At 43.4% G+C, this 23994-nt stretch overlaps 1 protein-coding gene across 1 annotated transcript; it reads left to right on the top strand.

The window, feature by feature from the left end:
- The first annotated feature begins 1583 nt into the window (after positions 1–1583).
- LOC137352223 (chymotrypsin-C-like) lies at positions 1584–23994 on the top strand. Its single transcript, XM_068017454.1, has 8 exons — positions 1584–1623; positions 9243–9331; positions 12957–13054; positions 13815–13949; positions 17979–18115; positions 18790–18935; positions 20333–20485; positions 23926–23994. The coding sequence occupies exons 1-8, from the start codon at positions 1584–1586 to the stop codon at positions 23941–23943; spliced, it is 816 nt and encodes a 271-aa protein (XP_067873555.1). The 3' UTR covers positions 23944–23994.

Genomic DNA, 23994 nt, shown 5'->3' with positions numbered 1-23994 from the left:
TGTAGAGCATAAACACTGGCATAGAGCAGTTGGGCCGAATGCCTGTTTTTGTGCTCTACAGTCTGTGCAACAGGGAGCATCCAGCACAGATCCATTAGGATTCTGGCTGGTATAAGGAAATAGAGGTATGGAGAAAGACCAGAAAAATTATGGCTTTTTTTAATAAAAGGAGATTAAGGGATGATTTGATCGCGGTGGTTAAAATTATAAATGTATGGGACAGAGCAAATAGAAACAGATAGCTTCCAGTGATTGAGGGGCCTCAAAAAAGGGACGTAGATATTGGATTATATATGAGAAATTTAGGACAGAGAGCAGGAGAGAGTCTTTACACAGTGGGTTGTGGGACTGTGGAATGCATTACTGGAGTAGGAGCAGAGACTACATCAACATTTAAGAACAGGTCACAAAGGAGTTTGAACAAAAAGGAACTAAGAGGATATGGGAACAGATCAGGCCCATGGGATTCGGACTACTGCTTGTGTGGAGGATAAGCAGCAGCACGGACTGCTAGTACTGAGAGCCCTGCTTCTGTGCTAGACTTTCTGTGTAATTCTATCTAATTAAAGCAGGACCAATGTAGAAAGTAAACCCCTTATCTGCCTTCACATGTGCAGTACTCCTAATCCAATCTTCCTTTGTCTTTCCATTTTCCTACAATTAACAGACTCGGGGAAATACAAACCTGGTGTCACCTAAATCACTCTTCTCTGACCCCCAATTTTCCTCCTATGCTTTGCGGAGGACTAAGTACTGATGTCCTAAATGGAGTAGAAAATGTTCATGCTGAAACAATACTTTCAGTACAGCATAACTTTAGGGCATGGGGACAGAGATACAGAATGGTAAAACACAAATTCCAGACTGATTCAGGAAGCTCTTCATGGTTTTCTGAGTACGGTAATGATGGCAAAAACTCCATAATCATGCAATATCATTTCGATGCTGTGACGGGGAGGATTGTAGGTTTCTGTGGGGTTAAGCTCCTTTTATACTGCACTTTGTCTTATATTGCGCCTTGGGATGTTTTACTATGTTAAAGCTGCTATGTAAATGCAACTTCTTGTTGTTAGTGCTGACTTGTGACGTGTGTAGCCCACAGCAACACTTTCCAGACTGCCTTTGGCCAACAAAGATCCAGTAAAAGAAACTGACCTTAGTGAGCCTACGAGGTGTACATAGATGTCGGCTCCAGCTGGACAAAGCGCACAGGTCAGGGGTCCAGGGCTCGCAGCTCTAACATGACACTGAGCGTAATACAAAAACAGCTGTGGATGCACTGAGTGACCTCCCCCATCCTTGCTTATCTGTCTGATCTAGTCAACCTTGCTGTTATCCCATATTACCGGTACAACCTGTCAGCTTGCTTTCTCAACAGTAAGAAGCCACCATTGTTAATGAAACTCAGTGTAACTTTGAGCACCTGCTAACACTTCAGGGACAAACTGCCCATTTCCCACAAGTGGTGTTGCCCTTTATTTTCCGGCACTAATTTGACACTTAGATTAATAAGGTGCTAGATAAGAAGACTGACAATGTTTCTATAAATATTATGAAGCTGGGACTGAGAAACAGTCGCAGAAATGATTTCGCTCATAGTTGCAGCTTTGCTCCTGGCTGGTGGTAAGCATCGTTTTCTCTTAGTTCAGAACTAGCACCAGTTCTTTAGCTTTTATATTTTCTCTCTGTCCACTGCTGAGGGTGCTAACTGCTTGCCAAGGAACAGTCTCCTGGGCACTGCCAGCCATCTGGTATCTCAAGTACGTGACCAGACTTCATGTATAAACTCAGATGTTGTTTGTCAGTGAGCTATTCAACCAGAGGAAAACTCACACCTGAATCTAACTCTGAGGTCAATTTTAACCCTGAATGAGTTTCGGACCAGGTGGGGCTGGCAGGGCAGGGGTGTGAATGCAAAACGCACTTGCTGATTTGAATAGCAAGCATTTTAACTTCCAGGGCTCTATTTAAATACTGTCCACTTAGTGTCTGGAATGGGAGGAAACAAAGGATGTCTTTAGGGAAAAGTCAGCTTGTCGGTGGGGCAGGGTGTTTGAGAGGGTATGTGGGAGGGATGAGGGGGTAATCCAGGACAGTAGGAGTTTTTTTTTATTATTTGTTCATGGGATGTGCGCATCACAGACAAGGCCAGCATTTATTGCTCATCCTTAATTGCCCTTGAGAAGGTGGTGAAGCCTTTACGAACCCCTTCAGTCTGTGTGGTGTAGATATACCCATAGTGCTGTTTGGGAGGAAGTTGCAGGATTTTGACCCAGTGACAGTGATACATTTCCAAGTCAGGATGGTGTATGGCTCGGAGGGGAACTTGCAGGTAGTGGTGTTCCCGTGCATCTGCTGCCCTTGTCCTTCTAGGTGGTAGAGGTCGCTGTTGAAGGAGCCTCAGTGAGTTGCTGCAGTGCATCTTGTAGATGGTACACATTGCTGCCACTGAGCATCAGTGGTGGAAGGAGTGAATGTTGAAAGTGGTGGATGGGGTGCAAATCAAGTGGGCTGCTTTGTCCTGGATAGTGTTGAGCGTCTTGAGTTTTGTTGGAGCTGCACTCATCCATGCAAGCGGAGAGTAATTACATCACAGTCCTGACTTACACCGTGTAGATGGTGGACAGGCTTTGGGGAGTCATGCGGTGAGTCAATCAATGCAGAATATACGGCCTCTGACATACACCTATAGCCACCGTATTTTTGTGTCTGGTCCATTTAAATTTCTAGTCAATAAATCACAGAATTGTTACAGCGCAGAAGGAGACCATTCGTTCCATCATGTCTGCGCTGGCTCTCCGAAGGAGCAATTTACCTAATGCCACTCCCCCGCCTTCTCCCCATAGCCCTGCATATTCTTCCTTTTCAGACAACAATCCAATTCCCTCTTGAATGCCTCGATTGAACCTGTCTCCACCACATTCTCAGGCAGTGCATTCCAGATCCTAACCACTCGCTGCGTGAAAATGTTTTCCTCGTGTTGCCATTGCTTCTTTTGCCAATTACCTGAAATCTGTGCCCTCTTGTTCTCAATCCTTCTGCCAATGGGAACAGTTTTTCACTATCTACTCTGTCCAGACTCCTCGTGATTTTGAATACCTCTATCAAATCTTCTCTCAACCTTCTCTTCTCCAAAGAAAACAGTCCCAACTTCTCCAATCTATCCACGTAACTGAAGTTCCTCAACCCTGGAACTATTCTTGTGAATCTTTTCTGTATTCTCTCTAATGCCTTCACACCTTTCCTAAAGTGTGGTGCCCAGAACTGGACACAGTACTTTAGATGAGGCTGAACTAGTGTTCTATACAAGTTTAACATAACTTCCTTGCTGTTGTACTTTCTGGCCCTATTAAGGATGCCTAGGATGCTGTATGCTCTATTAACCATGCTGTCAACCTATCCTGCCACCTTCAATGATGTATCCACATATACCTCCAGGTTCCTCTGCTCCTACACCCCCTTTAGAATTGTACCCTTTATTTTATATTGTCTTTCCATGTTCTTCCTACCAAAATGAATCACTTCACAATAAAAGCAAAATACTGCGGATGCTGGAAATCTGAAATAAAAACAGAAAGTGCTGGAAATACTCAACAGGTCTGACAGCATCTGTGGAGAGAGAAGCAGAGTTAACGTTTCAGGTCAGGTTCACTGTTCTGATGAAAGGTCATAGACCTAAAACGTTAACTCTGCTTCTCTCTCCACAGACGCTGCCAGTCCTGCTGACTATTTCCAGCACTTTATGTTCTTGAATCACTTTACACCTCTCTGCATTAAATTTCATCTGTCACTTGTCTGCCATTCCACCAACCTGTCTATGTTCTTTTGAAATTCTACACTATCCTCCTCACAGTTTGCGATGCTTCCAAATTTCATATCATCTGCAAATTTTGAAATTGTGCCCTGTACACCAAGGTCTAGGTCATTAATATATATCAGGAAGAGCAAGGATCCCAACACTAACTCTTGTGGAACTCCACTACAAACCTTCCTCCAGTCTGAAAAATATCCATTAACCACTACTCTCTGTTTCCTGTCACTCAGCCAATTTTGTATCCATGTTGCTACTGTCCATTTTATTCTAGGAGCTATAACTTTGCTCACAGATCTGTTGTGCAGCACTTTATCAAATGCTTTTTGGAAGTCTATATGCACCACATCAACACCATTACCCTGATCAACCGTCTCTGTTACCTCATCAAAAAACTTCAGCAAGTTAGTTAAACACGATTTAGTAGTATAAGGGGTTGAAAGGGTTAATGTTTGGGACAGTGTGAGTAACACCTTCCACTATGATGATGTAAGAGATCACATGAGAAATAGACTTGAGAAGCAGAAGCATCATGACCATCAGTGGAGTTAGACATACTTGTATAAAGTGTAAATAGTGCTCTAATATGCAAGAAACTAGTTATTGTTAAACCTTACCAAAGACTCAGTAATCTCTGCTAGCTAGACTAACCAAACATACAACATGGTGAACAGTGGTGGTTCTTGCCAAAGAGCACCCAGAAAATTCTGAAAAAATTCTTTGAAGAAGGCTGACCAGAAGTAGTACCAAAACTGCAGAACTCGAGAAGAGGCTGTGAAGAGCGCCAGAGTTGCTCTGTCGACCAACTGGAGGCATGGAGAGTCAGGGAGTTCACTTGCAGAGGCATTCAGGCTGCGCCACAGAGGCACAGTGATCTGTGAAAAAACATCCCGGTCCAGCGATTGCAGACTTCGAGTCGGGGAACCAAGTAATGCCTGGGATCTGGTGAGCAGCCTATAAAGAGGGTATAAAATTGGCGCACTAGACAGGCAGCACGGAGAGAAACCAAAAATTCTTAACAAGGGCGGATCCGAGGTTGATGCCTTTACATGAGACAATGGAAGGCTGAAAAGTGCAGGAAAACCTTTGAAAAGCACGGTAAAAATTCCAGTGCAAGAAGGAACTGTATGGTTTCTGGAGGTTCCTGAACGAATGTTTATCTTCAAGTCTCAAGATTGCTGTATTCTGCTTAAGGACATCTGCTTGTCTCACCATGTGTATTCCTTTGTCTAGGGTGAGGTCTTCCTTAGACAGCAATAAATCTGATAGGGGTTATTCAGCAATACCTACTACAATGCGGTCTCATATTATTTCTGCTTTTAGGTCTCCACATTCACAGCCTTCAATTAGCCTGTAAAGGTGATCAATAAAATCATCTATCAGTTTACCTGGTTTCTGGACCCTTTTGTTGAATTTGGTCCTTTCTAGAATCTTCTTGTTTCTTAGGTTGAAATAATTATTGAAGGCTTTTAAGACTTCTTCAAATTTATCCAGTGTCTCATTAATGCCTTGTTGTGCAATAACATCATCTGCTATTGCTCATATAGAATAAAGTAATGAATTGGCTTGCTCTGCTTCAGACTTGCTGTCTAATTTTGAAGCAATTCTGTACCTCAAAAATCTGTTTCTCCAAAGTGACCATGGTATAGGAGGGTCAGTGTCAGCTTTGATAAAAAAAAAAAAATTGGCTTAAGGACAGAAAACAGTGAGTCATGTTAAATGTTTGGTTTTCTGACTGGAGGATGGGAGACAGTGCTAGGACTGTTGTTTGTTTGCTATATATAAATAACTTGGATATTGGAATACAGAGTAAAATTTCAAAATTTGCCAATGATATCAAACTTGGAGGTGTGGCAGACTGTGATGATGATACTAATCGATTGCAACAGGACATAGATGGGCTAGACGAAAGGCAGACAAGTGGCAGATGGAATTTGATGAGTGCATTGGGCTAGTTGAGTCTAGAGGTAACAGACACAATGGGGCAAGTGGCCGCTTTCTGTGCCATAAAGTTTCTATGATTCTATAAATGTGAGATGATGCATTTTAGCAAAAAAGACTAGGGACGGGCAATGTAGACTAAATGGCTCATTACAAAAGAGTGTTCGGGGACAGAGGGACCTGGGGGTTCGTGTGCATAGATCTTTGAAGGTGCTAATGGCAACATTCTCTCTGTAACACTCTCTGTGTAACACTCTCTCTGTAACACTCTCTCTGTAACACTCTCTCTGTAACATTCTCTCTGTAACACTCTCTCTGTAACACTCTCTCTGTAACATTCTCTCTGTAACACTCTCTCTGTAACACTCTCTGTAACATTCTCTCTGTAACACTCTCTCTGTAACACTCTCTCTGTAACATTCTCTCTGTAACACTCTCTCTGTAACACTCTCTCTGTAACATTCTCTCTGTAACACTCTCTCTGTAACATTCTCTCTGTAACATTCTCTCTGTAACACTCTCTCTGTAACACTCTCTCTGTAACATTCTCTCTGTAACACTCTCTCTGTAACATTCTCTCTGTAACACTCTCTCTGTAACACTCTCTCTGTAACATTCTCTCTGTAACACTCTCTCTGTAACACTCTCTCTGTAACATTCTCTCTGTAACACTCTCTGTGTAACACTCTCTGTGTAACACTCTCTCTGTAACACTCTCTCTGTAACACTCTCTCTGTAACATTCTCTCTGTAACACTCTCTCTGTAACATTCTCTCTGTAACACTCTCTCTGTAACACTCTCTCTGTAACATTCTCTCTGTAACACTCTCTCTGTAACATTCTCTCTGTAACACTCTCTCTGTAACACTCTCTCTGTAACACTCTCTCTGTAACATTCTCTCTGTAACACTCTCTCTGTAACACTCTCTCTGTAACATTCTCTCTGTAACATTCTCTCTGTAACACTCTCTCTGTAACACTCTCTCTGTAACATTCTCTCTGTAACACTCTCTCTGTAATATTCTCTCTGTAACACTCTCTCTGTAACATTCTCTCTGTAACATTCTCTCTGTAACACTCTCTCTGTAACACTCTCTCTGTAACACTCTCTGTGTAACACTCTCTCTGTAACACTCTCTCTGTAACACTCTCTCTGTAACATTCTCTCTGTAACACTCTCTCTGTAATATTCTCTCTGTAACACTCTCTCTGTAACACTCTCTCTGTAACATTCTCTCTGTAACACTCTCTCTGTAACATTCTCTCTGTAACACTCTCTCTGTAATATTCTCTCTGTAACACTCTCTGTGTAACACTCTCTCTGTAACACTCTCTCTGTAACACTCTCTCTGTAACATTCTCTCTGTAACACTCTCTCTGTAACATTCTCTCTGTAACATTCTCTCTGTAACACTCTCTCTGTAACACTCTCTCTGTAACACTCTCTCTGTAACATTCTCTCTGTAACATTCTCTCTGTAACACTCTCTCTGTAACACTCTCTCTGTAACACTCTCTGTGTAACACTCTCTCTGTAACACTCTCTCTGTAACACTCTCTCTGTAACATTCTCTCTGTAACACTCTCTCTGTAACATTCTCTCTGTAACACTCTCTCTGTAACACTCTCTCTGTAACACTCTCTCTGTAACACTCTCTCTGTAACATTCTCTCTGTAACACTCTCTCTGTAACACTCTCTCTGGACAAATGCTTTGTCTTTTACTAAGGCTATTACCATTTCCTTTACCTTTTGTTCCATGACATCTTTGTCCTTTAATCTCTCCCACCCTCTACCTTATCACAGACCTTCCCTTTGGTTCTCCCTCCCCCTTCCCCCTTTCAATGGCAGAAACCTATTCCCATTTCTACCTTTCTGGTTCTGAAGAAGAGTCATATCCGACTTGAAATGGCAACTCTGTTTCTTTCTACACAGATGCTGCAAGAACTGCTATTTCCAGCACTTTCTCTTATATTTAGAACCATAGAACCATAGAAAAGTTACAGCATGGAAGGCCATTCAGGCCATTGTGTCTGTGCTGGCTGAAAAAACTAGCCGCCCAATTTAATCCTACCTTCCAGCATCTGGTCTGTAGCCTTGCCGGTTTCAGCACTTCAGGCGCAGGTCCAGGTACCTTTTAAATGAGTTGAGGGTTTCTGCCTCCACCACCGAACCGGGCAGTGAATTACAGACACCCAGCACCCTCCGGGTGAAAAAGTTTTCCTCATGTCCCCTCTAATCCTTTTCACAATCACCTGAAATCTGTACCCCCTGCTAATTGACCTCTCCGCTAGAGAAATAGGTCTTTCCTGTCTACTCTATCTAGGCCCCTCATAATTTTTTACACCTCAATTAAGTCACCCCTCAGCCTCCTCTGTTGTAAGGAAAACAACCCTAGCCTATTCAATCTTTTCTCATAGCTGCAACTTTCAAACCCTGGCAACATTCTTGTAAATCTCCTCTGTACTCTCTCCAGAGCAATTATGTCCTTCCTGTAATGTGGTGACCAGAACTGTACGCAATATTCAAGCTGTGGCCTAACCAGCATTTTATACAGTTCCAGCATTACATCTCTGCTTTTGCATTCTATACCTCAGCCAATAAAGGAAAGCATTCCCTGTGCCTTCTTATATAAGTTATCCTGAACCTTTATAAAGCTCTGGTTAGGGCACAATTAGAGTACTGTGTCCAAATCTGGTCATCACATTTTAGGAAGGATGTGAGGGTCCTTGAGAAGGTGTGGAGGAGATTTACCAGAATGGTTCCAGAGATGAAGGATTTAAGCTAGAAGGTTAGGTTGGAGGGATTTTAGCTATAAGATTAGGTTGTAGAAGCTGGGGTTCTTCTTAGAGCAGAGGAGATTGAGGGGAGTTTTGATGGAGGTGTACAGATTATGAGAAGTTTAGATGAGGGAGACAATGAAAAGCTGTTCCCATTAGCTGATGGTACAAGGATTAGAGGACACAGATTTAAGATTTTGGGCAAGAGATGCAGGGGCATATGAGGAAGAACCTTTTTACGCAGGGTGTGGCTGTCAATGGGACAGAATACAGAGGTTCAAGAGCCAACAAGTCTCTATCAAGGAGTTCCTTACAATATAGACTCCCCATAAGAGGATGGATGGACTTCCCTCTCCCATATCCCCTGCTAAGGCTGAATGGTAACCAGTCACTAGGTGACATGCATCATACACCCTCTTTTTTTTGTGTCATCATATTCTCTATCTCCCTTGTCATCCAAGGAGACCTGGCTTTGGTTCCCTTACCTTTCCCTCTTGTTGGAATGTCCCTAGCCTGTACCTGAAACATCTCCTCCTTAAGGATTACCCATTGTTTCATTACAGTTCTTCGTCAATGTATAGTTCCATTTTACCCTGGATAGACCCCCCCCCCCCCCACCGACCCCACAATCCCACTGATCTTAGCCCTCTTCCAATTTAGAATTTTTCTAAAATGTCGGTCAAATTGAAGGTGAGTGATCTTTGTGTTGCAGCTTCTGGATGTGGTTCTCCTGCCATTCCACCTATAACCTCCAGGGTTGTGGGCGGTGTGGATGCTCAACCCCACACTTGGCCGTGGCAGGTAAGAGATTCTTCTACATATTCCACAATGAAAGTAATAAGGCATCAGTAAGCCAGTTGACGAACTTCCATCCAAATTGATCCATGTTGCCCAATTTCAGATTTTCCCTCTCCCCAGCAACTAATTTGGAGCCCTTGTCATGCAGAGCCCCGTTTATCTAATCCTTTCTCTATTGGTGTTATTTATAAATGATTTAACCTTCATTATTCGTGTTTCTTTGAACATAAAAGCGATCTACCTAATTTTCAATTGGAGGCCAATTTGTGTCAGTTCAAAGCAAAATTAATTTACAGATGAACTGGTTTGTTGTGTACATTGTTTATTCTATTTAATTGGAAGTTTCCATGAACTCTGCAATGACCGCTTGATCATTCCTTAATTATTTCTACATAAGATTTCAGTGTGAGCTGGAAACAAAACCACGTGGAGGTGATCTAAACCACTTAGAGGTGCACCTTAACGAGGTCTGAACTTACTGAATACACAAAATAGCTGGTGCACTTAACACATTGTAAGCAGCAACTATGTAATTGGCAATATGATCATCAAAAATTGGTTTGCACTATTTGGCTGATTTAACCAATTCTTCTTTGGCCTCCTTATCTCGAGAGACAATGGGTAAGCGCCTGGAGGTGGTCAGTGGTGTGTGAAGCAGCGCCTGGAGTGGCTATAAAGGCCAATTCTAGAGAGACAGGCTCTTCCACAGGTGCTGCAGAAAAATTTGTTTGTCGGGGCTGTTGCACAGTTGGCTCTCCCCTTGCGCCTCTGTCTTTTTTCCTGCCAACTGCTAAGTCTCCTCGACTCGCCACACTTTAGCCCCGCCTTTATGGCTGCCCGCCAGCTTGCCCAATTTTAATGGGGGTGGTTTAAGTATTGGGGACTGTGTCTATTTAGCCTTGGGAGGAACCATAAATAATCACAATTTCAAGGGAGTGATCTGCTCCAGCTTTAACAGCTATGTTGTACTGTCGTATGATAAAAAACACTTTCATCTGAATTTTTGTCGGACTTCGCCATTGACAGATTCTTGCAACTCTGGGAAAAATGGCCGAGAACAGCCATTTGCACTGTTTCTCCATGGTTACTGCCAATCTTGTGTCAATATTACAGTGGGTAATCTAGAAAACCCTGCAGAAATTCCCCCTCCCCCAACTTTAGTGGACAATCGTATGCAAACCTACTATAAAATTTCTCTATGCTAATTCCCATCTTTATTTTCAAATCCCTCCATGGCCCACCCCATCTCTACAACCCTCCCAGATTTTTGCACTCCTCCAATTCTGGCCTCTTGCGCCTCCCCGATTTTCATTGCTCCATGCCATCAGCTACCTGGGTCGACAAGCTCTGGAATTCCCTCCCTATACCTCTCCACCTTGCTACCTCTCTCTCCTCCTTCAAGACACACCTTAAGACAACCTCTTTCACCAAGCTTTTAGCCACCTGCCCTAATATCTCCTGGTGTGGCTCGGTGTCAAACTTTGTCTGATAACACTCCCGTGAAGTGCCTTGGGGCATTTTAGTTCGTTAAAGGCGCTATATAAATACAAGTTGTTGATATTACATTAAAATGAGTGCAATTTTATATATAAGAGCAACACTGCCATCTTCTGGTGTATAATCAACATTGCAGTACGAGAAGATCTATGCTACAAAAAGTGTTATTATCCCTTAAAGGTGAAAGATTCCTACTTTGTGAGGGTAATATTCTCCCATCTTAATTTTTTTGTTTATATTTGTTCTTGGAATAAGGGTGATACTGCTCAGGCCAAATTGATTGCCCAAATCTCGTTGCCCTGAAAAGGAGGCATATAGCCTGTGCATCCGCCATGGTATTACTGAACCTTGTGGGACAGTGCTGTCGTGATGGTGTTAGGTAGGGAATTCCAGGATGTTAACCCAGCAATGCTGAATGATCATATATGTCTAAGTTGGGATGCTGTATGATTTGGAGGGTCTCTTGGCGTTGACGGTGTTCCCACAATGTTGCTGCTATTGTCCTTCTCAGTGATAGAGGCTACAGGGTGGGAGGTGCAGTTGAAATAACCTTGGCCAGTTGTTGCAGTGGATTCTGCCAATGGCACTGAAGCCATGGTGGTGGAGGAGCTAGGTATTGAGCCCAGTGCTTACAGGGCTGATCAGGTGAACTGCTCTGTTCTGGAACGTGTCAAACTTCTCGAGTGTTGTTGCGGCTGCACCCGTCCATCACTGTCCTGATTTGAGCTTTTTAGAAAGTGGGTTGGCTTTGAGAAATCTGGAGATGCACAGCTTCTGCCCTACTCTTGCAGCCAGGGTGTTGACCCTGGTCCAGTTAAGCTTCTGATCAACAGTGACCCCAAGATATTGATGGTGGCATTGTTGAAGGTGAGCAGGAGATATTTCCTTCACTTTGAAGACATTTCTCTGATTCAATTTCTCTGGAGATACGGCTCAAAAGTTGTTGTTTGCTAATTCATTGATAAGCACCCTAATTATTCAGGGCACTTTAATATGTAAAGGTTCCCCATCAAGACGTTGTAAAAGCATTGACAAATATACACAGTGGGGTACAATTTTATTCTGAATTGGCTACGTTCTAGAGGATAGCCCATTTGCCACTAGCAGCTATGCAAGTGAACACTAAAGGCAACCTGCACTCACCCGTAGCAATCATACCAGAAGATTAGCTCACATTGAAGGTCAGGGGAGGGGACAAGCTGTCATTTTTCTAACTATGTTCCTGGAAGTGAAAACTACCTAGCTTTTGAAGCTTCTGGATGACTTGACTTTAATGTCACAAAATGACCATCTCCAATAAGAGAGAATCTAACCATTTCCCCTTGATGATCAATGACATTACCATCGCTGAATCCCCACTATCAACATCTTGGGGGTTCCCATAGACCAGAAACTGAACTGGACCAGCCACATAAATACTGGGGCTACAAGAGCAGGTCAGAGGCTGGGAATTCTGCGGCGAGTAACTCACCTCCTGTCTCCCCAATGCCTGCCCACCATCTACAAGGCACAAGTCAGGAGAGTGATGGAATACTCTCCATTTGCCTGGGTGAGTTTGACTCCAACAACACGCAAGAAGCTCGACACCGTCCAGTACAAAGCAGCCCGCTTGATTGGCACCCCATCCACCACCATAAACATTCACTCCCTCCAACATCGGCAAGTGGCAGCAGTGTATACAATCTACAAGATGCACTGCAGCAACTCACCATTACTCCTTAGACAGCACCTTCCAAACCCGTGACCTCTACCACCTAGAAGGACAAGGGCAGCAGATGCATGGGAACACCACCATCTGCAAGTTCCCCTCCAAGTCACACACCATCCTGACTTGGAACTATATCGCCATTCCTTCACTGTCGCTGGGTCAAAATTATGGAACTCCCTTCCTAACAGCACTGTGGGTATACCTACCCCACATGGACTGCAGCAGTTCAAGAAGTCAGCTCATCACCACCTTCTCAAGGGCAATTAGGGATGGGCAACAAATGCTGGCCTTGCCAGTGATGCCCACATCCCATGAAAGAATAAAAGAAAATTCAACAGCAGATAGATTTATTGGTGGGGAGAGAAATATTTTATTTCAAAGCCTGCAGCCTGATTCTGTTCCTTTTGTTTCAAATTCACCAAGGTCTCTCTCCAATATTTAAAAAATGATAATTGGGCTCACACATGTGGAGGGTCCCTCATCGCACCCAACTGGGTAATGACTGCTGCTCACTGCATCAGGTGAGTTATTCACTGTAACAAATCAACACTTGGCAGCTACTCTACATGTCTCATCTGATGGGTGATCCATCTTTTACCTCTTTATTTCAGCTTTACTTGTTTTGATTTTTTTCATAGCGCTGTGCTTCAGCACTCTTCTGAAACTTCCCTCTGTTGTGCCTCCTAAACTGCAATTACAACATCCTACACCCATCTATACCCTCAATGTTTTTCAATCAAGACTCATCGCAATAGTTTAGATGAGGAGGAGGAGGAGGAGGAGGAGGTGGAAGGTGACATTCATCTTGAGTGGTGAGGAGGGTGACATTAATCTCGAGGGCAGAGAAGGATGGTAATGATAACTTGCAAAAGGGAATCGGATATATACTTCAAAAGGAAAACAAATTGCAGGGCTATGGGGTAAGTGCAAGAGCAGGGGAGTGGGACAAATTGGAAAGCTCTTTCAGAGACCTTGCACAGGCACAATGGGCTGAATGGTCTTTTTCTGTGTTAAATCTTCTGCTGTAACTCATTCTTTCCCAGGACCTCAAAACTGTAGAACTCAAAAGTTTCCCCTTCTTCCTATGATCTAAAGGCATTTAAAACCCAGGCTTGGTGTCAGACAACTACCACTGCTTGATTAATCTTGTCTTCTTTCCTACTCTCTTCAACATTTGGTGGTGTCCTGCATCACAGACCAATGCCCTTCATCGAACTTTCTTTATTAATTCAAGAAATGCCCGCCCAGAGGACTGAAATGTCTGATTTTTCCCTTTTTAAGCAAGAGCAAGACTTATCGGGTAGTGCTCGGTAAACACAATCTCCAGGCTTCAGAACAGGGATCAGTTTCAGTTGAAATCGCTCCAGGGAACATGTTTGTCCATGAGAAATGGAATCCAATTCTTGTTGCCTTTGGGTAAGTACCAATTTCCTTTCTTGTGCTGAAGATAAAGTGTTATATCCCAATATAATTTAACACCAATTTCAGGAAGACTTCCTACCTAAATGATATTTGCCGTTCCACATCATTCTTCCATCTCTCAGGGGCCACCTCAGAATCCAATAGTTCTTTGTGGTTGCGTGAGGTAATCGTACACGACTGGCCACAATATACACCAGTTAGCACTCACTCATCAGTCTCATTCAAACTCATCTAACAAAGGTTTTCTGGACCAATACGTTGAGGAACCAACTAGAGAACAGGCCGTCCTAGACTGTGTATTGTGTAATGAGAGAGGAATAATTGACAATCTAATGGTGCGAGACACCTTAGGTTTGAGCAACCATAATATGATAGAATTCTTCATCAAGATGGAGAGTGACGTAGTTGATTCTGAGACAAGGGTCCTGAATCTTAGTAAAGGAAACTACGAAAGTATGAGGCGCGAGTTGGCCGTGACGGATTGGGAAACGTTACTTAAAGGGATGACGGTGGACAGGCAATGGCAAACATTTATAGAGCGCATGGATGAACTGCAACAATTGTTTATCCCTGTCTGGCGCAAAAGTAAAACGGGAAAGGTAGCCAAACCACGGCTTGCAAGGGAAATTAGAGATAGCAATAGATCCAAGGAAGAGGCATATAAATTTACCAGGAAAAACAACAGCCCTGAGGATTGGGAGCAGTTTAGAATTCAGCAAAGGAGGACCAAGGGATTGATTAAGAAGGGGAAAATAGAGTACGAGAGCAAGCTTGCGGAGAACATAAAAACTGACTGTAAAAGTTTCTATAGGTATGTGAAGAGAAAAAGATTGGTGAAGACAAATGTAGGTCCCTTACAGTCAGAAACAGGGGAATTTATTATGGGGAATAAAGAAATGGCTGACCAACTAAATGCATTCTTTGGTTCTGTCTTCACAAAGGAGGACACAAATATCATACCAGAAATGTTAGGGAACACAGGGCTTAGTGAGAGAGAGGAACTGAATGAAATCAGTACTCATAGAGGAACGGTGTTGGTGAAATTGATGGGATTGAAGGCCGATAAATCCCCAGGGCCTGATGGTATGCATCCCAGAGTACTTAAGGAAGTGACCCTAGAAATAATGGTGGTCATCTTCCAAGATTCTATAGACTCTGGAACAGTTCCTACAGATTGAAGGGTAGCTAATGTAACCCCACTATTTAAAAAGGGAGGTAGAGAGAAAGCAGGGAATTACAGACCAGTCAGTCTGACGTCGGTAGTGGGGAAAGTTCTAGAGTCCATTATCAAAGATTTTATAGCAGAACACTTGGAGAACAGTGGTAAAATCGGACAGAGTCAGCATGGATTTACGAAAGGGAAATTATGCTTGATGAATCTACTAGAATTCTTCGAGGATGTAACTAGTAGAGTTGATGAGGGGGAGCCAGTGGATGTGATTTATTTGAACTTTCAGAAGGCTTTCGACAAAGTCCCATATAAGAGATTAGCATGTAAAATTAAAGTGCATGGGATTGGGGGTAGTGTATTGCGATGGATAGAAAATTAGTTGGCAGACAGGAAACAAAGAGTAGGGATAAATGGGTCTTTTTCCGAATGGCAGGCAGTGACTCGTGGGGTACCGCAGAGATCGGTGCTAGGAACCCAGCTATTCACAATATACATTAATGATTTAGATGAGGGAACTAAATGTAATATCTCCAAATTTGCAGATGACACAAAACTGGGTGGGAGGGTGAGTTGTGAGGAGGATGCAGAGAGGCTTCAGGGTGATTTGGACAAGTTGGGTGAGTGGGCTAATGCATGGCAGATGCAGTATAACGTGGATAAATGTGAGGTTATCCACTTTGGTAGCAAAAACAGGAAGGCAGATTATTATCTGAATGGCTATAAACTGAGAAAGGGGAATATGCAGCGAGACCTGGGTGTTCTCGTACACCAGTCGCTGAAGGTAAGCATGCAGGTGCAACAGGCGGTAAAAAAGGCAAATGGTATGTTGGCCTTCATAACGAGAAGATTTGAGTACAGGAGCAGGGATGTCTTGCTGCAATAATACAAGGCCTTGGTGAGGCCACACCTGGAATATTGTGTGCAGTCTTGGTCACCTTATCTGAGGAAGGATGTTCTTGCTATAGAGGGAGTGCAGCGAAGGTTTACCAGACTGATTCCTGGGATGGCAGGACTGACATATGAGGAAAGATTGAGTTGGTTAGGATTATATTTGCTGGAGTTCAGAAGAGTGAGGGGGGATCTCATAGAAACCTATAAAATTCTAACAGGACTTGACAGGGTAGATGCAGGAAGGATGTTCCCGATGGTGGGGGAGTCCAGAACCAGGGGTCATTGTCTAAGGATACGGGGTAAACCTTTCAGGACTGAGATGAGGAGAAATGTCTTCACCCAGAGAGTGGTGAGCCTGTGGAATTCGCTACCACAGAAAGTAGTCGAGGCCAAAACATTGAATGTTTTCAAAAAGGAGTTAGATATAGCTCTTGGGTCTAAAGGGATCAAAGGGTATGGGGCGAAAGCCGAAACAGGCTACTGAGTTGGATGATCAGCCATGATCATAATGAATGGCAGAACAAGCTCGAAGGGCCAAATGGCCTACTCCTGCTCCTATTTTCTATGTTTCCATGTTTCTAAAGGGTCCTCACAGTCTAACGAGTGACGAGACTGCCAGGGGGCGTTCAATCTTGGCTGGATTTTAGGAATAATTGGACAGCATCACAGTCCATTTTACCGGAGAATCTGTAGTTTTCATTGAATCTGGTTTTGATATTACTAAAACTTGTTTCATTCTTTATGACCTTCTAACCATTACACATTTAGCACTTTGTAGCAGCTTTGCCAATGCAATATTTGAGCCAGGCCAGTCCTCAGCACTCCAGCTGGTTAGCAGTGGAAATCCGCATTCCTTTGCCTGGTTAAACTCCAGTAGCATCTTGCCACATTTGGGCCTTCATTACAAACTTACATTTAAATTCTTTGGATTAAGGCAAGTGGGATGCATCCATACAGGAAGAGAGTGTGCACTTCATAACTGTGCAGACAGAAACACTACAAGTGAGTGTAACTCTCTCAGTTGCTTGAATTGCAGACTCTTAAGGATGTTGATGGGTTTCTCCATGTGTCAAAGACACCGAGATGACCAAAGTGTTTAATGGGGAATTGGCACTGTATTTCGGGGTTGGGTGGGGTGGAGGGGGGGTGGATGTAGTTTGAACTCAGTTGGGACAACAGTCCTTTTCCTGAAGGCTCACTTCAAGCTTGCTGCCTTTGTTGGTGGCTAAGTTTTGTTGTTCAGTTGCTTCATTTACTGCACTGTACTGTTTTCTGATTCAGTTGTTGTAGTGTTTGATCAAGGTACATTAAAACTAGCCATCATGTGACTGATGAAATTCTGCACAGTCCTCTCTAAATAAACTGGGAAAAACACACTGCCACTGTGATAAGATCCCACTGCCCTTACAAGGGGAGAATTGATTGTAACTACTGCAGTGCCTTATTTTTGCTAATTCCTCTCATTCCAACCCCTCCTGGAGGAGCTGGCTTATACCAGAATATAGTTCTACAAGGGCCAATAGCTCTGCGGTAACTCAACCAAGAGGACAACCATCATAAATGAGCTTAAATAATGTTGACATCCTGTTCTATCACAATGGGTATTCCCATCATGTACTGTCATCCAAACACAAGCAGCAGGTACCATTGCCAGGAGTGGGATCTTGATTTAGTTCGGGTGACCTAAGGGCAATTGCAGATTCACCCGTTGGGTGAGTTTGTCGAACTCAGTAATTCCAGTATCACAGAGCATAGTCTGTACGGCAGCTGAGTCATCAGTTTTCACAGTATGCTGTTCCAGGAAACCAAACTTCCTGAAAAGTATCTAGTGAGGTAATAACAATCTTTTACATAAAGGGGATTGGAAAATTCTACAAGAATATGTTCTCTTAAATTTGGTATCTTTAATTCCTATTGCTAAAATCCAACATTGACGTGCAGCTTTTGATTCAATTCAACAGGTATGACATTGCGCTCATCAAGCTTTCCAGCCCTGTGGCTCTGAGCAACGTAATAGAGCTGGGATGTATTCCAGCTCCTAATAGTGTACTTCCCAACAACTATCCCTGCTACGTAACAGGATGGGGTCGCCTCTATAGTGAGTGGTGCACAAAATGTTTCCTTTATAAGGATGTTAACATCTGATTTCTCCAAAGAATGCCCCCAAAATTTCAGCATGCTTTGCCATATTATTTAGTCCCCAGTCAAGATGGGGAAAGACTATGATGTGGAAAGGAAATGTTATTCCTTCTCAATATGTGCATTAAGGTCACATATTCCAGATTATGTGCAAGGAAAAAGAGCATTGGGAGGGCTATTGTCACTGGTGGAGAATGTGTGCTTTGAGAACGCATAATCAATGTGGAACCACCTATTATTTGCATCTAGTACTGTTCATTTACCTGTTTTAATGTTTAACACGTTTGTCTAGTGGTTTATAGCCTGAAACTCACTCTGATAGATACTTCCACATACTAAAGACAAGAAGATTGTGTCAACATGCGATTATAATCCAGCAAATTGGAAGGCAGTGGCAAGAGTTCTCTGTGCAACTCCTAAGTAGGGAAAAGGTTAAGCTCAGCTCTGTTCCCCTGTCCTCGAATTCCCTGCCAACACTCACTAAGACTGGCACATGAATAATGCCAACTTGGGTGAAGTACTGGGGTATGCCAGGCCCTCGGGGAACCATACCCCAAAGAGTCGGGGAGACAATGTGTTTTTTTTTAACCAAATAACTCAACTTCAACCATCTCTATTTAATTCTCATTGCAGCAAATGGCCCCATTGCCGACAATCTCCAACAGGCCCTTCTGCCAGTTGTTGATCACGCAACATGTTCCAAACTAGGCTGGTGGGGTTTTGCCGTGAGAAAGACAATGGTTTGCGCTGGTGGAGATGGCATTGTTGCTGGATGCAATGTGAGTAATTTGGAAAAGATTGCACAACCACACAATGAAAATTTCAAGACTAGCTTTTTTATTGAACAACTGAGGACACAACCAAGTGTGAAGAGCAGAAGAGATAAATCAAGGAGCTTCGGTTTTAAAACTCTGGGGACTGTAGGAGATGGGGAAGAACAATTTTAAGATCCGGAGAAAGAGCTAGAGTAGGGATCTTTGTGATCAAGTGTTGATGTCAACAGTTAGAAGGAAGAGCAAATATGACAGTGCATTTAGAGTTTTAGTGGAATAAACATTGAAGGAGGAACCAAAATAGCCTTCATAAAATAGACAAGTTTACAAATAGCCGTTTAGTAGTACAGAACTTGAGTATTCCTGAAAATAGAGACATGTTGTCGAAGCTTTTTGTCTTGCACTCATCAGGACAATGCGCAAGAATAACCAATGTAAGGGAAAACAACAACTTATACTGCATGAGAAGAGAGTGCTGATTGGTTGGCAAATGAACTGATTAGTAGAGGCGTTGCCATGGAGAATGCAGTTTACAGTGACTGACATGACTGGTTCATTCCTCAGGGCAATACCTTGGCCAATCAGAGTCAAACTGCCTGGTTTAAATTTCGAACAAAGCTTGGCAATTAACTCAGTCACCTTAAACTGGTGCATTCTCCACGGCAACGCCTCTACCAATCAGAGTTCACTTGCCAACCAATCAACTCTCTCTTCTCATGCAGTATAAGTTGTTGTTTTCCCTTACATTGGTTATTTTTGCGTATTGTCCTGATGAGTGCAAGACGAAAAGCTTCGACAACATGTCTCTATTTTCAGCAATTCTCAAGAGACAAGCTTGTTGTTGTAGAAACATGGAATGCAACAGCACATGAGAAGTCCATTCAAATGGTAGACATGAAGCTGATTCAGCCAAGTTGATGTCCTGACAAGATTTTGCACCTCAAATTTATGCTGTCTCCCATGTGAAAATCCCAAATAGAATACATCTTGGTCAACTGTAGATTTCTAACTGAAAATATTTTCATATTTAAAAAAAAAACTGGTTGAAGTCATCTTTGTGCTGTCACGCCTGAGAAAATACCGTTTTATTCTAGTGGTATCTCCCGACTAGTATGTTATGAAGTTGCGTTTTCTCTTGTTACGGTAGATATATATATTCCATCAGCAGCTACCAAACTTGTGTTGCAGGTTTAAATAAAAACGACAAAGGATGGGTGGCAAGGCATAGTACAAGAAATTCAGATTGATTAAACAGTAACATGGGCGAGTGAGACCTGACTTCATGCCACTTGGAGTGAAGTTGAAACTTGCTGAACTAATTTCACATAGGACTCTAGCAGTGAATGGACAGGTGACTTCAGATGTAACTTTCAAAAAAGAAACTCACAACCCTTTCTCAACAGGGGGATTCTGGTGGACCTCTGAACTGCCAGGCTGCTGATGGAACCTGGGAAGTGCATGGTATTGCCAGTTTTGTATCTAGCTTGGGTTGCAACGCCAAGAAGAAGCCCACCGTCTTCACTCGTGTTTCTGCCTATAATGAGTGGATTGCACAGGTATGTTGGAGATTCTTTTGGGCCTCCTTATCTCGAGAGACAATGGATACGCGCCTGGAGGTGGTCAGTGGTTTGTGAAGCAGCGCCTGGAGTGGCTATAAAGGCCAATTCTGGAGTGACAGGCTCTTCCACAGGTGCTGCAGAGAAATTTGTTTGTCGGGGCTGTTGCACAGTTGGCTCTCCCCTTGCGCCTCTGTCTTTTTTCCTGCCAACTACTAAGTCTCTTCGACTCGCCACAATTTAGCCCTGTCTTTATGGCTGCCCGCCAGCTCTGGCGAATGCTGGCAACTGACTCCCACGACTTGTGATCAATGTCACACGATTTCATGTCGCGTTTGCAGACGTCTTTATAACGGAGACATGGACGGCCGGTGGGTCTGATACCAGTGGCGAGCTCGCTGTACAATGTGTCTTTGGGGATCCTGCCATCTTCCATGCGGCTCACATGGCCAAGCCATCTCAAGCGCCGCTGACTCAGTAGTGTGTATAAGCTGGGGATGTTGGCCGCTTCAAGGACTTCTGTGTTGGAGATATAGTCCTGCCACCTGATGCCAAGTATTCTCCGAAGGCAGCGAAGATGGAATGAATTGAGACGTCGCTCTTGGCTGGCATACGTTGTCCAGACCTCGCTGCCGTAGAGCAAGGTACTGAGGACACAGGCCTGATACACTCGGACTTTTGTGTGACTTTTGGAGATATGACAGTAAATAGCTAATATAAAGGATGGGACAAGCATAGACAAATGTTCTGGATGGTACAACAGAACTGAAGAGCCATGGGTATTTTATTGTATTTGTCTGGCTCCATATATAATGTGAATAAGAATATATGATAGACTGAATAATACTTTTGCTTTTTCTCCCACTATTCAACATTGAGAACATGGCTATACCTAGGGACAACTAGACAGGTTTAACCATCAAGGGCAAGATATATCGCAAAGTCTTTCTTTAAAAAGTAGGTGTAGGATAAGCACCTACTTATCCATGCACGTTCTGTGAAGTGCACCCCTTATGGATTTAAAAAGTTCTTTTTTTTTCAATTAAATGACACTCTTTGACTCCAGTTCATGATGCTGTCTGCCATATTTCTAAGATGTGTAGGAACAGGTAGATGATGGGAAAATAGATGCAGAGATTCCTGGACTGTTTCAGTGTAACTGCAGCATAAGAGGAAATTCATGTGTAACTAAGTTACACTGGTTTTACATCAAGATATTGTAATGGGCACATTTCCTCAAGTGCTTGTGCCACTTCCACTATACCAGCGACCCGGGTTCAATTCCGGGTACTGCCTGTGTGGAGTTTGCAAGTTCTCCCTGTGTCTGCGTGGGTTTCCTCCCACATGCCAAAGACTTGCCGGTTGATAGGTTAATTGGCCATTATAAATTGCCCCTCGTATAGTTAGGTGGTAGGGAAATATAGGGACAGGTGGGGATGTGGTAGGAATATGGAATTAGTGTAGGATTAGTATAAATGGGTGGTTGATGGTCGGCACAGACTCGGTGGGCCGAAGGGCCTGTTTCAGTGCTGTATCTCAACTAAAAAACTAAACATCTACTGAAACCCTCTGCCACTCATCTACAGAGTACTGAGCACTCATTCCCTCAACCCAAATGACTTCTGCAAGAAATGTGCGCAGATGCTCCCATCAGCAAGATTGGCTCCGAAATCAGTTCAAATTTGGGCATAGTTTCTACATAAATTCAGTAATCCAGGAAACTCCAGTGCTACTTTTTCATCTCACTCCGAGCACTGCTTTCACTTAATGTCAGCAATATGAAAATGAGTACTAGAAACAAAAAATTGATGGGGTAATGGTGACCAACCACATTGTGAATAAAATATTAGAGGACACTCGAGCAAGGTAACTGGCTTGGAGGAATGAGCAGGGGTCGGTGACATGTCCGTGGTAAAATTTTTGAGATCCATGGTAATTTTAAATGTCTTGCTCAAAGCTTTTAAACTCGTCTTTTAAAATAACCTCACTGCCAGAATCCAACCCGCCAAAGGTTGCCATCCAGCCCACTAATCCTCTGTGACTGACAGCAGGCTGCCCATGGCTTGGCTTTGATTGACGGCTCTCCTATTAAAGTGTACGACAGGTGGAGGGGGTAGGCGGGACCGGCGTCTGCCTGTCTGTGATTGCCGAGTGTCTGGCTGACAGTAGACTGCCCGAGCGGGGTGAGCGCCAACTGGCAGTTTTTAGCGCAAATGCACTGGGATTGGCACCCCTGTTGTTTTCACATGGTTCAGGGAGTGAACGAGAATGGATGCTGCAGTGGGAGAGGGACCAAGGGGAGTGCAGGAAGCATGCCAGCACACAGACAGAGTTACAGTGCGGCGCTGAGGGAGCACATGAGAGTCAGGCAGCCCGTTAAACATGCACTGGCTCAGGGAGCATGGTGGGGGTTGGGGGGGTGGGAAGAGAGGGAAGAGGGACGTTGGGGGGGAGGGGGGAGAAGAGAGAGTGAGACACACACACACACACAGAGGAGAGAGAGGGGAAGAAAGATGGGGGGGGGGGCCTGTGGTAGAGAGGGGAGAGGAAGAGATCAAGATCACTCCTGACAGACATCTATCCAAGTTCTCTGCGTCACTACATCAAATGTGCAGGGAGACATTGACTACTTGTACAATCAAAAACAATGCCAGGTATCTCACTAAATAGGAAGAAATATGTTTTAAATCAGACTGTTTTGATGGCATTAGGTTGGCTATACACATCATGCCCAGATATGGGGGCAATTAATCTGTACCTGAGTCAATAATTTTGTCAAATATGTCCATGGTGGAACATATTGTGTGCCCATCCCTAGGAATGAGCTTACCATTGTGGAGAAGTACCTGCTTCTACTTATGATGTTAGTTAAATTTGATGACACTATCAAGCTAACTAAAATTCTCAATCTAATTCCTTAATCGTGTCAACTGATTAATTTGAAGTTATGTTTATTGCTGTTCCTTTTCTCTGCTGAAGCACTCTTGCCTTTCCCAAGGTGATTGTCCTTTATGCATCAGCCTAGTTAATGAGCAGTGGCCATCCATTCAACCACAAAACACATTGCATCCAAGCCAACGAGGGCCCTACTCACTTCCCAGGCCGCAGCACTGATCAACAGGAGCCTTCGTTTTTTTCCCCCCCGAAATCACATAATGCAGTTCAAAGCAAACTTGAGAATATGGGGTCTGTACAGTTCAGTGTATTATTCATTTGGCTATGCCAAGGGGTGGGGCAGTGGAGGCTCTTGCTTTCTAAAATGGATCGCTGATAAGATGAATATCCATACTGCCCATTTCCCTTCCAGACACAGTAGGCATTAAGACTACGTCAGATGATCTGTGGTAGTCCCACACACTGTAGCAGCAGCTTGTTCTATGAAGGAATTGGATTCCACTATAATCATTCCAAAGCTAGTAATTGTCTGTTTTATTCTGCAGATTATGGCAAACAACTGAAGTGAGGCACAGAGGAGGATTATTATTCGAAGAGGATTATTATTCAAACAG

Source organism: Heterodontus francisci, chromosome 37 (assembly GCF_036365525.1).
Source record: "Heterodontus francisci isolate sHetFra1 chromosome 37, sHetFra1.hap1, whole genome shotgun sequence".
Lineage (NCBI taxonomy): Eukaryota > Metazoa > Chordata > Chondrichthyes > Heterodontiformes > Heterodontidae > Heterodontus > Heterodontus francisci.
This window is presented reverse-complemented; position numbering and strand designations above follow the sequence as displayed.

Coding starts and splice junctions, on each gene's coding strand:
- LOC137352223 (XM_068017454.1), top strand. CDS start 1,584: ATGATTTCGCTCATAGTTGCAGCTTTGCTCCTGGCTGGTG. Junction 9,332..12,956: donor CCCACACTTGGCCGTGGCAG/GTAAGAGATTCT, acceptor AAATTCACCAAG/GTCTCTCTCCAATATTTAAA. Junction 18,116..18,789: donor AGGATGGGGTCGCCTCTATA/GTGAGTGGTGCA, acceptor TTCTCATTGCAG/CAAATGGCCCCATTGCCGAC.